Source organism: Equus quagga, chromosome 2, assembly GCF_021613505.1.
Source record: "Equus quagga isolate Etosha38 chromosome 2, UCLA_HA_Equagga_1.0, whole genome shotgun sequence".
Lineage (NCBI taxonomy): Eukaryota > Metazoa > Chordata > Mammalia > Perissodactyla > Equidae > Equus > Equus quagga.
This window is the reverse complement of record NC_060268.1, coordinates 34,637,434-34,651,678: the sequence shown is the minus strand read 5'-3', so window position 1 is coordinate 34,651,678 and position 14,245 is coordinate 34,637,434. Positions and strand designations below refer to the sequence as shown.

General features: G+C 38.2%; 1 protein-coding gene and 1 long non-coding RNA gene across 5 annotated transcripts in view; one reads left to right on the top strand and one right to left on the bottom strand.

Annotated features, from left to right (window-relative positions):
• Positions 1-14,245, bottom strand: part of CDIN1 (CDAN1 interacting nuclease 1) — a 209,736-nt gene that overhangs the window by 111,920 nt on the left and 83,571 nt on the right. For all 4 annotated transcript variants that reach the window (XM_046648609.1, XM_046648627.1, XM_046648618.1 and 1 more), the window contains exons 6-7: positions 2,166-2,245; positions 1,769-1,818 (exon numbers count right to left, since the gene is read on the bottom strand). In XM_046648609.1, coding sequence (XP_046504565.1) covers positions 1,769-1,818; positions 2,166-2,245 — 130 coding nt within the window. The remainder of the gene's footprint in view (positions 1-1,768; positions 1,819-2,165; positions 2,246-14,245) is intronic.
• Positions 4,893-14,245, top strand: part of LOC124231728 (uncharacterized) — a 15,452-nt gene continuing 6,099 nt past the window's right edge. Inside the window, exon 1 of the long non-coding RNA XR_006886660.1 lies at positions 4,893-5,292. This is a non-coding gene — a long non-coding RNA (uncharacterized LOC124231728). The remainder of the gene's footprint in view (positions 5,293-14,245) is intronic.

Genomic DNA, 14,245 nt, shown 5'->3' with positions numbered 1-14,245 from the left:
CCTTCAAAAGACATCATGCTTTTAAAACCTTAACTTTAAATTGATTTTTAACTATTTTATGTGCTTTAAAATTAACATGTAATTCCGCCCTAGATACTCTGAGATGGTGTTAGTTGTTATATGAACGTGCCAGACTTTATCACTGTAGCAACACGAGGTCGGCATTCCTACGATTTCTAATGCTACCATTAATTTTACACTGAAAATAGAGGTAAAGTTTCACTTTGGTCTAATAAAAAGCCAAGCTTATGACAATGCTGTGATTTTATTAATTTAAGTTAGATTTGGGGGAACAGACTTGGAGGATAAATATATAAAGGGCTATAATATAGGTACTGAATATTCTTACAACAGGGCTCCGTTAAAAGATTTTTTTTCAAAGGTTAACTTTATGAAAAAGAAAATGAATGATTTTCATTGCAAAAATTTTACTGACTCTAAGCCTTTAGGAAACAAAGTGGAATATAAACACTGCACACATGTGCACGCACACACGCGCACACACACACGCGCACACACACACGCGCACACACACACGACACTTGATTAACAAAGGCTTCTAACAAAAAGTCTCCTGACTAGTAATCACCGAGTCACAACTGGTCACAGTGCCACTCATGCTAACAAAACTATACCAGAAAGGACATGCTATATTTTTAAGAAATGTAAGACTGTGGGGCTGGCCCAGTGGCATAGTGGTTAAGTTCGTGCCTTCTGCTTTGGCAGCCCAGGGTTCACGGGTTCAGACCCTGGGTGCAGACCTATACATCACTTATCAAGCCATGCGGAGGCAGGTGTCTCAAATATAAAGTGGAGCAGATGGGCACAGACGTTAGCCCAGGGCCAATCTTTCTCAGTAAAAAGAGGAGGATTTGTAACACATGTTAGCTCAGGGCTACTCTCCCTTAAAAAGAAAAAAAAGAAAAAAAAAAAGAAATGTAAGATGCATAGACTCAGATAGATATAATTTTCACTAAAAAATCACTAATTATTTACTCTTTAAATAGCATTTTTCAGCCAAGGATTATCAAAATTCTTAGTGTTGCCACAACACTACTAAATGTCCTAATTAATAACGTCCTACTTTATGAAGTAGTTCCTGTCCACTCAAATCCTCTTTTAAGAAGGAAGCATTAACTCTTCAGTAATCTCAGTGTCTTCAAGAAAGAATGACTGGTCATCTGTTTTCCTAGCCTTACATTCAGTCCAGAAGGAAAAATTAGCTCGGTTTCTTTAAAAATGTTTATTAGGGATGCAAATAACAGCTCAGATTGTAATCAGCATTTAAGCACTCAGAATCTACTGCCCTTTAAAACACGATGGCCTCTGGCGGCATTTTAATCATATCACCCTTTAACTCCAGGCTCAAAAATTTCTTCTAGTAAACTCAACCGAATTTGGCTCATTTTACGTAGAAATTTGTTATATTTTTTTAAAATGTTCATTGGAATGGTTAGATACATTCCAAGACAGTATGTTACCTGCCTAATGACTCTGTGCCTTTAAACTCATGGAAAATCAAGTAGTTTGAAATAAGCATGTGAATGTGCAACTGCTGAACTGACATCTTCCCCTGGCCTATCTGATTTTTTTCAAGTTGTAGAAAAGAATGGTCTGCAGTGACCCTCCAGCTGATTGAATGTAAAAGAGAAGAGTATGAAATGTGTTTTGTGAAGCAGAACTTTATGTCAGGTTAAAGCCAGACACATCTCTTCCACTGAGTCTAAGCTCGTCAATTGTGCACCTAAAATTTTATGGGAAAGGATACTGTTTGATGCAGTCCACCAGTGGTCCATAGCAGCAGTCATTCACCACACACTGCAGACAAATAAGAGAAGGGCTCTGGGCCGGGGTGACTACAAAAACTATTATAGTTAAACAGGATCCTAAAAGCAGTAATTACTTTTCTTAAAAAATTTAAAAAGCTATCAAAAAGCTGTTCAGATTTAATCACAGAAAACAAAAACTGCATGCTTTTTATTCACTATAAAAGCAAGCTATTAAAAAGTGAAATGCTCTTCTCACAAATATTGCATTGCCATTTATGGCGCACCCTGACCTCAGTGATAGTTTATGATGACAGTAATTAAATGAGGTTTAAAATCCTTTACTCTGCTAGGCAGATAACGGCATTGCCACTGAAAATAGACAGCTGTGATTAATACCTGATAGACCTGATTTGCTAGAACTCCATCTGGAATCTGAGAAGGGTCCCGCAGCATACTATTTATAACAGACTTGGAGGCTGTAGAAGAAAAGAGATGAACTGTTAGCAGACAGTCAACATACTTGTAACGCAACATGAGAAGTGACATATACCTAATATATCCACAAACCATTAAAATGAAAACATTACTGATACTAATCCTTTTTTTTCTGTTTTTTAAATCTAAGGGAAGCTTTTAATTAGACCATTTTGCCAAGTTTATAAGCTACATTGCCAGATTTGAAGATGACCTAATTTTTCCAAGGTAAATTAACGAGTACAGACCTACAGCATATGTCTCTTTGCAGATAAATTAGCTTTGGAAAAGCCCACTTGGGAAAAAACATAACAAAAACAATCAGAAAAGAAAATATTTACCCTTTGCAGGTAAGTATTTCATAACCAAGCATATGTACCTGGAGAGCTTCGTGAAGGCAGGTCGGATTCAAAGACCTCAATGATGTCAATAAAAATAACTTTCAGCCAAGAAAGCATCTCTGAATTCTAAACCTTTCTAAAATAATTCTCATCAAACTGCCATAAAATGTTATGTCCATTTCCCAGGTGAGGAAAGTAGGTAAAAGTGGTTGATAATTAAGGGAATCTTAAATAAGAAAAATAAATAAATGAATACACATTTATATTTATATATGTATTTTTGTTCCAAAATATGTCTCATGACATCCATCTGCAAAGTAAATTGACCTTATCCCAGGAACTGCTATAGAAGAAGAGGCTATGGGAGACATCTAATGAGGGATGCTATATCAGATCCCTTTGAAAATTGAGGCGGGAGATCCTGGCCTTGCTGTTTCCCGTGGGCGCGTGGAGGCCAACGTGGCCAGAACAGGCAGATCTCTAGCCGGAGGCTAAGTCCGGTGTTACCTAGGAATCAGATCTTTCAAGTCCTCTAGTAGAGTCATTCCCAAATAGTTAGCAAAATGGATTAGGGTCTGGTCCCCACAAACACAAACTAAAATGCATATTGGATAATTATCTAGTTAATAGAAGGAACACAGACTACAGATCCATATCATTCAGGTTCTGAGATGACTTTTGGCCTATTTTTTTTGAATTTTTATGTTCTCTTTTTTTTTTCTGCTTTATCTCCCCAAACCCTCCCTGTACACAGTTGTATATCTTAGTTGCAGGTCCTTCTAGTTGTGGGATGTGGGATGCCGCCTCAACGTGGCCTGACGAGTGGTGCCATGTCCGCGCCCTGGATCTGAACCCTGGGCCGCCACAGCGGAGCGCATGAACTTAACCACTCGGCCACGGAGCCGGCCCAAATTTTTATGTTCTTTATCAAGTTCAGTACTGTAAAAACACTGACAAATATGACAAATGTTAGTAAATATTGTGGAAAAGAAATAAGAAAATTACATCTTTCTCACTTAAGCATGGTACTGAGTCTGCAAAGAAAAAGTGAAGTACAATTATTTTAATTCTTTCCTATTCTTAGTCGCAAAACTGCATGCTTATAGCAACATTTACATACTTAATAGCCATTTGTAAACACTTGCTTGCACTGCAAGTGGAGAGGCCATGTTTGGGACTCCCAAAAGAGCATCATCATCTGAGGAACCCTTTCCAGCCCTGTCTCTACAACTAGCTCGGCAACCTGGGCACGCTATTCAAATTCAGCTGAAGTCACTGAGCCTCAAATTCAGTGACTTCATCTGTACAAGGTGGAAACATTATCTGTGCTGTGCTGACTACCTTCAAGTGTTCATGTGTGAGTTCCTAGAGAAAACAGCGATAACAGCTGTTTTATCATTGATTTCAGCAAAGTTTAAGTAATAGTAAGAATCAAATCAGGCTTAGGCATATGCTTCTTATAAGCTTAAGTTGGACTCAGTTATTTCTGAAAGAAATTACCGTGGTAAGTGGTACAAACATTGGGAATATGAAGCAGCAAATTGTCTTATTGTAAAATAATAGATTATCGCGACAACAGCATTCGATAGACAGCAATGGATCTAGTAAACTCAGTTTGGACACCTTCTCTGAGGGGACTCTCTGCAGTCTGCCACTCCGTCACCAGAGAGTAATGGCAGATATATTCTTTTAGGGTGACCATGATGTCCTCAGTGTCTCAAGGAAACAACAGTAGCTTCTCCACAGGCACTTGGTCGTTGGTAAGAGATGACACTGCTAACCCTCATACTTACGTGAAGAAAATATTACTAATTTATAAACAGCCAGACAACATGACCCAAAGTGCTATCCTATGGAAAATTACTGATCTCATATCAAACTATATGCAAACTCATTGTTAAAATCATAAAACAAAGGCTCTTTTTAAAAAAGAAAAGGGACAATACTCTAGGATATAAGAAAATTAGGTCATTTATTTTACGAGGGAAGAAAGGGAAATATTAAAGAAATAAGAAACTAATGACATCATAATTTTCCTCACAATATAAATTTTAGAATAGTGTGCTTATCAGAACTAAGGAGCAAAGCCAATAAGGTTTTTAAAAAATAGTTTGAATACACTTGAAAAGAACACTATTCAAATCAAAGGAAGCTTGCAAGAGGAAGTCAGTCATTTTAAATTGAATAGTAAAAGCCATATATTATGAGTCCACATTCATTTTGAAATCACCGAAATGTCTTTTCTCTTCTTGCAATCTGCTGTTTTGTAGAGCAGGAGAGAAAGTGCTAACAAACAGGAAGGCAAGGCTCCAGACCCAGGGCCTCTATTTCCACATCTTCACGCTCAGCCTTCACAGAAGGTCTGTCTGTGTCTCAGACCAAGCCAGAGAGTGCAAACTTGCTTTTATACACATATTTGGAAGCTTAGGAACTGCCAAAGGGATGAACAATAAGATCATCCAGACAAGGAAAGGCAATTGGACACTCCTGGGATGGCCGAGGATGAGAGGCGTTGAAGAAGCTTGTGCCTTTCATGGAAGGTGCCCTTAGGCCAGTTACTACCCTTGTTCAACAAGCAGCCATCTTTTTTGACCACAAGTGGACAGGAGTCTTGCTCTCTCTAACCTGTGCTAGAGGCATTCATTCTGTTGATTTCACGGTTTACTCCTGCCACTGATTCAACTGCTGGGATTTCAACTTTCTACCAAGTAAGTACAAATCAAGAATGTGTGAGTTACTTGGAGCTAGATGCACAAGAATAGGAGAGAGCTGGTACCTGTTAAAGCATGCTACAGAAGACAGGCAACAGGCAATGCCTGGACTACGGCATAATGCCTAAGTCAAGATTACGTTCTTTTTTACTGTGAGATATTTCTAACATAAAGAAGTCAATAGCCTAAGATGATAAACACCCATGCACCCATCACTCTGATTTAACTCTGGATCTGCAATTAAATTAACTTTAGATAGTCTAATATTAACTTGTGCAAACTTTTTTATCTATCAGTCTTGCTGGAGGTTGGTTTATTTTATTAGTATTTTCAAGAAAACAAATTTTGGTTTTGGTGATACTCTCTACTGCTCCATTTCTCCAAATTTTATTTAATTTTTCCTTTTGTGATCATTATTTCCTACTTTCTACCCTCAAGTTTGCTACATTACTCTTTGCTAACTTAGCATTTTTATTAAACAAATTTTCAATCTTTTAATATTTACTTTTTAAAGCTATAATTTTTCCTCTAAATTCTGCTTTAGCTACATGCCACAACTTTTGTTGTCACTTATAAATATTTTGTAGTTTCCATTATGATTGTATCTCTGATACATAAATTATGTAAAAACATTTCAATTTTTTATATTTCTAATTTGATTATATTGTGGTCAAAGTATATGATGTTTATGTGAATTTGGGGGTATTTGTTTGACTTTCTTTTTGTTTTTAATATGTGACCAATTTTTATAAATGTTTCATATGTCTTAAAAAATACTGAAGTTCCTATTTTCGAGCTATAGGGTTCAGGTATGCCTACCAGGTTAAGATTTTTAATTGTGTTATTCAAATCTATATTCTTATTAATTTTTTTCAAATTAGATATGAAATAATCATCTACTACTACTGTGGATTTGTCAGTTTCTCCTTATAATTCTGCTGGTGTTTGCTTTCTATATTAGGGGGCTATATTGTTGGATGCATGAATATCTTTTACATATACTTCTTGCAAACTATGTCTCTTGGCATCAAGTCATGACCTTCTCTGTTTCTTCTTTTGTCTTAAATTTAATGTTATCGAGTAGTAATACTGCTGTATCACTTTTCTTTTGGATAATATCTGCCCAATACGTCTAGTGTTCCATTTCTTTACCTTGAACCTCATTGTGTCATTAAGTCTTAGGTCTGACTCTTATAAATAGTATTTAGCTAGATTGTCTAAAATCAAATTTGAAAAATCTCTGTTTTTTAAAAAAGTGAGTTCAATCTACTTGTTACGGACACATTTGGACTTATTTCTACCTTCTTATTTCCATGTTCTGCTAACCATTCTCTTCCCTTTTCCCTCTTCCTTTTACTATCTTCCAGTTGACTAAGCGTTCTTTATTCCCCCTTGAAAGTAATACAGTTTACATCTACTTCTTCAGCAGTCCTCTCAAAAAATGCATAAACCGAACAATATCTAATCTAATCATCTCTTTTGTACTTCTGAATATAAGGAATTTAGGATGCACTCACTCCAATCAGGAAGCTTCCTCTCCCATCATCTATCATATTAGTGTCTATTATTTTTGTCCAGGCACCTTGTCTGTAAACAAAATTTCCCAGTTAATCTTTATGATGGTTAATTCTGTGTCAGTTTGACTGGGCCAGAGGATGCCTAGACATTTGGTCAAACATTATTCCGGATGTGTTTGTAAGGTTGTTTCTGGATAAGATTCACCTTTGAACTGGTAGGCTGAGGAAAGCAGATAGCCTTCTCTAATGTGGGTGGGTCTCATCCAATCAGGTGAAGGCCTGACTAGTACAAAAAGACTAAGTGGAAGAGAATTCTTTCTGCCTGACTGCCTTCTACCTGGGATATCGGTATTTCCTGCCTTTGGACTTGAAATGAACTATTGGCTCCTCCTGGGTCTCAAGCCTGCAGGCCTTTGGACTGGAACTATACCATTGGCTTTCCTGGGTCTCCAGCTTGCTGATTATAAATCTTGGGACTTATCAGTCTCTATAATCATGTGAGCCAATTACAAAACTTCTCTCTCTCTCTACACACACATAACATATCCTGTCTCTCTGGAGAGCTTTTATTAATACGCTATCTTTCCATTCTTTAAAACATTCAATGATTAGGTTTATCAACATGTCCACAAATTTCCTTTTTCAGCACTGCTTCTTGAATTCCACTCTCCACTTGGATTCAGTATCCGAAAATTTGATATCGTTACTGAAGCACCTCATTTATTAGTTCTTCCAGCTGGGATCACGGAGCAGTAAAATCTCTTAGTCTTACCTTGCCAGAAAATATCTCTAATTAGTTCTCACTCTTGAATGATAACAAAGCTGGGTATAGAATTATAGGCTAATTGATTCCTTTGACTTGAACCTTTTGAAGATATGATTTCATTGTTTCTTGACATCTGTTATTGTCAGTCTAACAGCAATTCCTATGTAAGTAATTTGTCTTTTATCTCTGGTTTCTTTTAGACTTTTCCTTGACATCCAATAGCTTCATCACTATGTGCCTGGGTATGGCTCTTTTTATTTAGCCTGCTTGAAATTAATGAACCTAAGGATATATGCCTTTAACCCATTTGAAACATTTCGAGCCATTATAGCTTTAGCTTCCATTCTCTCATTCTGGAACTCTCATATGAGATGTCTATTAGATGGTCTTACTTTATCCCCTATGCCTCCTACTCCTGTAAAGTGTTTATATTTCCTCTCTCTTCATCTCTTGTGTTATACTAAACGGTCTTTCCTTAGATCCATCCTAGAATTCACTAGTTTTTGTTCTAATCTAATTCTTCATTTTCTCATCTCCAGTTCATGGTATGCTATTTCCCCATCTATCTACCCACCTACCTATCTTCTCTATGATAGTGGTTTCCTCACTTGCTGTGCAAATTTTTACCGTGAGCTTATTTTCAGCAAGAATTGTTTGATCTGCACTGTGGAAATACCCATGACAGAGTAGTTTCATGTTTACTTTTGCAGAGATCAGTTTTATTGTTAATTTCTGAGCTTGGGCTTCCTGCAAATCTGGAACCAAACCTACAAATGGTGATCTATTTCTAATTTCTCTCTCCTCTCCTACAGTAAGCAAGCTCCTTTGCCATTTTCTCAAGGCAAGTGAAGTTTTCGTAGTCCTTTTTTCTTGGTTTGGACTATATAAGGTGGCTCAATTCCAGTTCCCGGTTGCACATCTTTCCCTCCAGGGTGTTTAAAACCCCAGGCCCAGCCCGTTATGTCTATATCTAAAGCTAACAATTCCTGTGGGCCCTTACAGTGTGAGCCCGTTTACCTCTCTGAATATACATTCTGTCTCCATTCCTGCACCTGGAGATTGAATTCCTTTTGTTTGAACTTGGATATGTGTTGTAAAAGATTTTCTTGTGTTTATTTTGTTTATCATTTCTATGTCTTTGTCCTGGAAATAAGGCCCATCATGAAAACTCATTTGCTAAGCTGCCAAAATTTTTGGAAACCCTTTAGTAAGAAGTTCAAGGGAAAGCTTATTTCCTTTTATGCTCGTTGGTTAATTTTTTTGGAGTTTAAGTTACACAAATATATAAATATATAAAGAAAAGGTCCTTCCAAGAAGTTGGAGCCCCAAACAACAGAAAGAAGGGCAGGTGGCACGGATGCTGTGGAAAGTGTGCAGAGTAGAACCACCTGAATCACCTCTGAAGACCTCTCTGCTGCATGGTGTCTGGCCGGGCCAGGGAACAGGACACTGGTGGCTACAAAACAGATTATTACTCTGACTCCTCCAAGGATGCTATTTCGTCACAGGCCAAAGCATGGTGCTCATCAACAAGCTTGGAAAGCAAGACAACTTATTTCTGTGGGTTTGAGAATCAGTTCCATTGGATTCTCAAATAAAAACCCTTATTTTTGGAGGAGGAGGGAGCTTTAAACAATAGTTTCTTAACATGGTCATTATTCGATGACTTAGGCTAGGCTTGGTGCAGATAACTTGCTCTTTATGGGGCGCCAATGGGAGTGGATTATCTGGGTGTTGAAGGATTCACTTTCATGATGTCTCACTCACATATCTGGCAAATCTGTGCTTGCCGGGACCTCAGCTGGAATTGTGGGTGAAGGGCCTTGGTTTCTCTCCATGCGGACCTCTCTAAAGTCTGCTTGGACATTGCCTTGAAATGGCGGGTGGGTTCCAAGAGCAAGCACCCCAAGAGAACCAGGCAGAAGCTTGTGGCTTCTTATGACCTAGCCTCTGATATCATATAACGAGACCATAATTTTTATTTATATCTTCCTTAAAAGAGGAAAAATATGCCTTTTAAAAGAAAAGTGAACTCAGAAAGCTATGCAGTATAATGCCTTCAAGTGGAGAGGCAGCATGGGACAGTGGTTATGAGCAGAGCCTAGAATCAGACAGACTGGGTTTGAGGCTGGCTCTTGCCCCACTAGCTATGTTATTTCAACAAGTTAATTAATTAATGTCTGTGACCCTCAGTCCCTTGTCTGTAAAAGACCATAACATTGGTGCTTACTTTGCAGGGCTGTTGTGAAGACGAAATAAAATAACACACAAAAAGCACTTAACATGCTGTTTGAGACTTGGGCTGTTCCAATTGTTATACTGCTGTTTTGGCTGCTGTCAGATCATGCTGTAGCCTGCCTTCTGCCTCCCAACACTGCATTATCAATAAGTAGATCACTCGTTATTTTCTCTTGTCAAGAGGATAAAAAAAGAAAGATTTCATGAGGTGTATCTGAAGTCAGGGGTCTGCTCTTACCAAGCATGTATTGCCACAGCCTTGGAGAGACAGCCCGCAGCAAATCTGTTCAACAGGCAAAATTTGGCAATGCCAGATTCTCCCTTCTGACATCCTCTGCTGCCCTGCCCCTCTGTGGCGTTCAGTGTACAATCCATAATTAAAACTGTTCTCTGGAAAGAACCTGGTAGAAGTCCTTTACACATTTGTGTGGGTTAGCTTAACATGTTATCCCTCCATGAGTGGGGGATCTATATTTGAAGTCTTGTATATAACCATAAAAGAGAAGGATTCTTTTCCCCCTAACTAAGGACATTTCAAATATCAGCAATCAAGTAAGTGGAAACTTTCCCCCAAATCACTGACATCACACCCATTTTCATAACTCTTCCTTTCCTGGTGTAAGCTCAGAAAAGTGGCCAGCTACTGCTGAAAGGAACTGAGGCAAATGAGCAGGTGAATCCCTGGAAGTCCTGCCCACTGCAAAGATTGCCTTGTGACTAGGTTATACCCGAACTAAAACAAAGACAAGCCCATAGAGAGTTGGGACCCTTGATCCAAGGTCACGAGTAGGTTTAAGCATGAATAGGTGAACCTGCATGGGGATGATTGCGTAAATCAGGGATAAAGATGAGACGGGCCATTTGGAAAGAAAATTCATGTGCAGTCAAAATGGTGGTGTTAGAACCTTGTTCTCCCTCTGCTGAAGAAAAACTAATCCCTGCAGGTGAACAGCTGGATGGGGAAGGTAGCTGCTGTTGGCAGTACTCCCCAAATACACCAGGAGTTTTGCTTCTCGGTTTGTCTGAGGCTGAGCTCCAGCAAAGGCTAAAATACCGGCTAGAAGTTCATCTTTTCTTGTAATGCTGGTTTAAGGCCTTTGGACATCAAGGTCATGAAGGTCCCAAGTTACACCTCCATGGGAGCTGGCCTGCCAGTGTCTTTTCTGGACAATTTCAACAATCCCAGTGGCCTACCACAGTCAACTTACTCTCGCAGTTAGAATTACTCCTCAAGAACTCCAGGCAGCCCACTAGCTCTCCCACTGCACAGGCGTGATCTCTAAATCAGTCTGATCCCATCTGACAATCTGAATGAAAAATATCTTTTAACATTAGGGAATCCTACAGGGACAAATTAAACTCTTCTCTCTAACTAGCACATAATCATGTAAGAAATAACTTGAACTAGAGGCGTCATATAAAGAAGTATTATGTAAGGAAGATGTCTGCAAAGCATGAGTCTTTACACCAAACAGATTCTTGTCTCAGGCAACTGGCAGCTCTATAGCCACCATATACCATCAACTCTTATTCAACAAACGCACCTTCAACAAATATTAAGCACCTGGTTAATGAAAGGAAAATACTTAATTCCACCCCCAACTCCATCCTACAAATCTGGAATGTTCTTTCTCATCTTTCCTTTGACCCAAACTTCAAAGCCCAGTTCAAGTCTCACCTCCTCTAGTAAAGTTTCCCTTTATTTTTCCAATACCCTTGCTCTCCTCTCCCTCATATTGTGGAGTGGAGGGAACTCACACTGTTTACCAATCATCTGGCTCTTGATTATATATTACTTTGTCATCTGTTGACAGGAGATTGATCAGGATGCAATGACTTGAACCCAAGACATATTAAAAAAAATCTGAAGGAAAAAGAACATTTAGCAGAATATAAAAAAAAGATGTCATATTTCCTCCATGTTATCTTTAAGTATCTGAGGGCTTTTGCATGAGGATTAGGCTCACCCTGTGGTCACCCCAAGAAGACACGAAACAATTCTTACAAGTTTATTACTGGCTCTGGTTAACCAGTTATAAGGTTCCAGATTTCAAGTTCGGCTTTACGTGGCCCTATATTTGGTCTACATCAATCTTTCTTAACCTTTTTTTTCATTATGGCCCACCGAAGGAGACTTTTTAGACTTTTTTCCCCTTAATTGCTCCCCCATGAAATTTTAATGCCCCATGTATGCTGCATATCTGTTCATGCAATATCACCCTCTTTGAGAATGCGTGTTTCACATGGAAGACTGAGAAACTGTTTGTGTCAAGATATCAGGCAAGCTGCTTAAAAGCAGAAATATTACTTTTGTATCACCTCAGAGTTGCTCTGCACACAATAGCTAGTCAACAAATTTGATTGAATTATTAATGAATTACTCAAAATCCAAGCCGTGCCTATATTCCCTACTGTTCTAGCAATTTTTAGGTAGTCAAATGGATTTGACTTAATTTGAGCTTTTCTCATTATGGATGAGTAGGCTTTTTAAAAAATTGTTTTCAGAAAACTTAGACTAAGGGGCTATAGGACATAAAGGTCTTTAGATAAATGTTGACAATATTCAACGCCGTGTCTACCAAGCAGAAGAGTGCTTAACACTGGCATAGGCATATGAAGTGACTTTATCAGTATACAAAACAGTTTTTCCTTTAATAGTTATGTATTATTTTTATAGGGACTTTCTACTGATAGCAAGAAATTCTAGTTTATCATTTAAGATGAAATTACAAATTTCCTTTTTAAAATATTAAAAAATGACATTTAAAAAATATCAAGTAAATACAATATATTTATTATTAGTGTATGTGGTGCTAGCTGGATATGGTGAAATTGTAAATGTACCCAAATTTCTAACATTTCAGAAACATCAGTTTAATATTTGTACTAAGTCAGCTGAGCATTTAGGAAGGTAGGGTTACTCAGTTTATCCTATAACAAGTTTCTATTTCTAAAAAGGAGTAACAGCTAACATTTACTGAGCACTTACCATGTGCCAGGCACCCTTCTAAACTCTTCACCTGTATTAATTCACTGAATTCTCAGAAAGTACCCAAGGTGGCTATCCCATGAAGAAACTGAAGCATCAGAAGTTAACTAGTTTGCCCAAAGTCCCACTCCTAGGTAGTGGTGGAGCCATGATATGAACTTAGCCAGGTGCGCTCATTAATACCACGCTATTCTTATCCAGTACTATTCCTATGGTATTGAAAGGTGATCTGAAGTGCTCTAGATTAATGCATTATACTTATAAGAATTGAACTCAAGTTTTCCATTGGTATTCCTTCCTCCCTCTAATTCAAATATTAGCAATTAAAGTTTCAAGACACTTAGTGCTCCCTGGAGAGCAAACACAGGGCCACATAATGAAGCTGAGCTCTCTTGTCAAAGCTTACTGGGGCCCAGCATGTCAGAGGACATTGAGAGTTGAGTCATAAGTAAAGAGAAGACTCCAGCTCAAGGTCAGGGGGGAAAGTTAATGGCAGCCAAAACCTACCAAAATTTGTTGGGTAGAAAACATAGCAAGATCAAGAGTGTCTTATGTTGTATAAAAAAAAACAAAAACTGATGCCCCTAAAGGTGATACCACAGCGACAGCTGATACGACCAAGTTTGCATCAGTCAATGAGACAGGGGTAAGTCTCTGCTTTGCAAGTTGATGACTTCAAGAAGCCTCTCTAATAATTCTCTCTGGTAGCCTGCTCATTTATATGGCCTGTGTTTCCATTTGCTGGCAAAGACCCATACCACATCACGGTGTCTGCCTCAGTGCATAATTAGAAAGCAGTTAATTCTAAGTCATTAAAAATGTTGCCCAGTATTGGAAGGATTCATGGGAAGGGAGAGAGTACACGGACATGAATGTGTGCACTTTTTTGGCAGGCCTCCTAATCGAACAGGAAAAGAAGAAACTAAACTTTAGATTTCTTACATTTTAGGAGAAGGGTAGATGGGGAAGCAGAGATGAAATTTCAAGGTAAGTTAAGCAGTATGAAAATTCACACACTTTCAGAACACTGAAAGAAACGTTTCCTGGGAACTAAGCCCATGTGACTAATTACAGCCAGGGACAGCGCTTCTATTCAGAAATAACTTTCATTTAATTCTCCTGAGAAAAATCTCAACGACTTTCAAGGAAAACACAGCTATTCAATATCTGCCCATTATCCAACATAGAGATCTATCTTTCTTACACTTTATTAATCATCAAAAAAAAAAGTCAAAATTCTATGTGTCAGACAACCTAAGCAATGAAGACAAAGTGCAAGTCAGTCTCATTTTAAGGAAAGACAAATACCATAAAAATATCCTACCAGCTTAGAATATTTTTACAGAGAACTCGAAATTCTCTGAGTTTTTAAGAAAGCCTATCTTTTCGTCCCTGAAGCACACGAGCTATTCATTTTAATGAACAAGTTAGTAGCCTGAT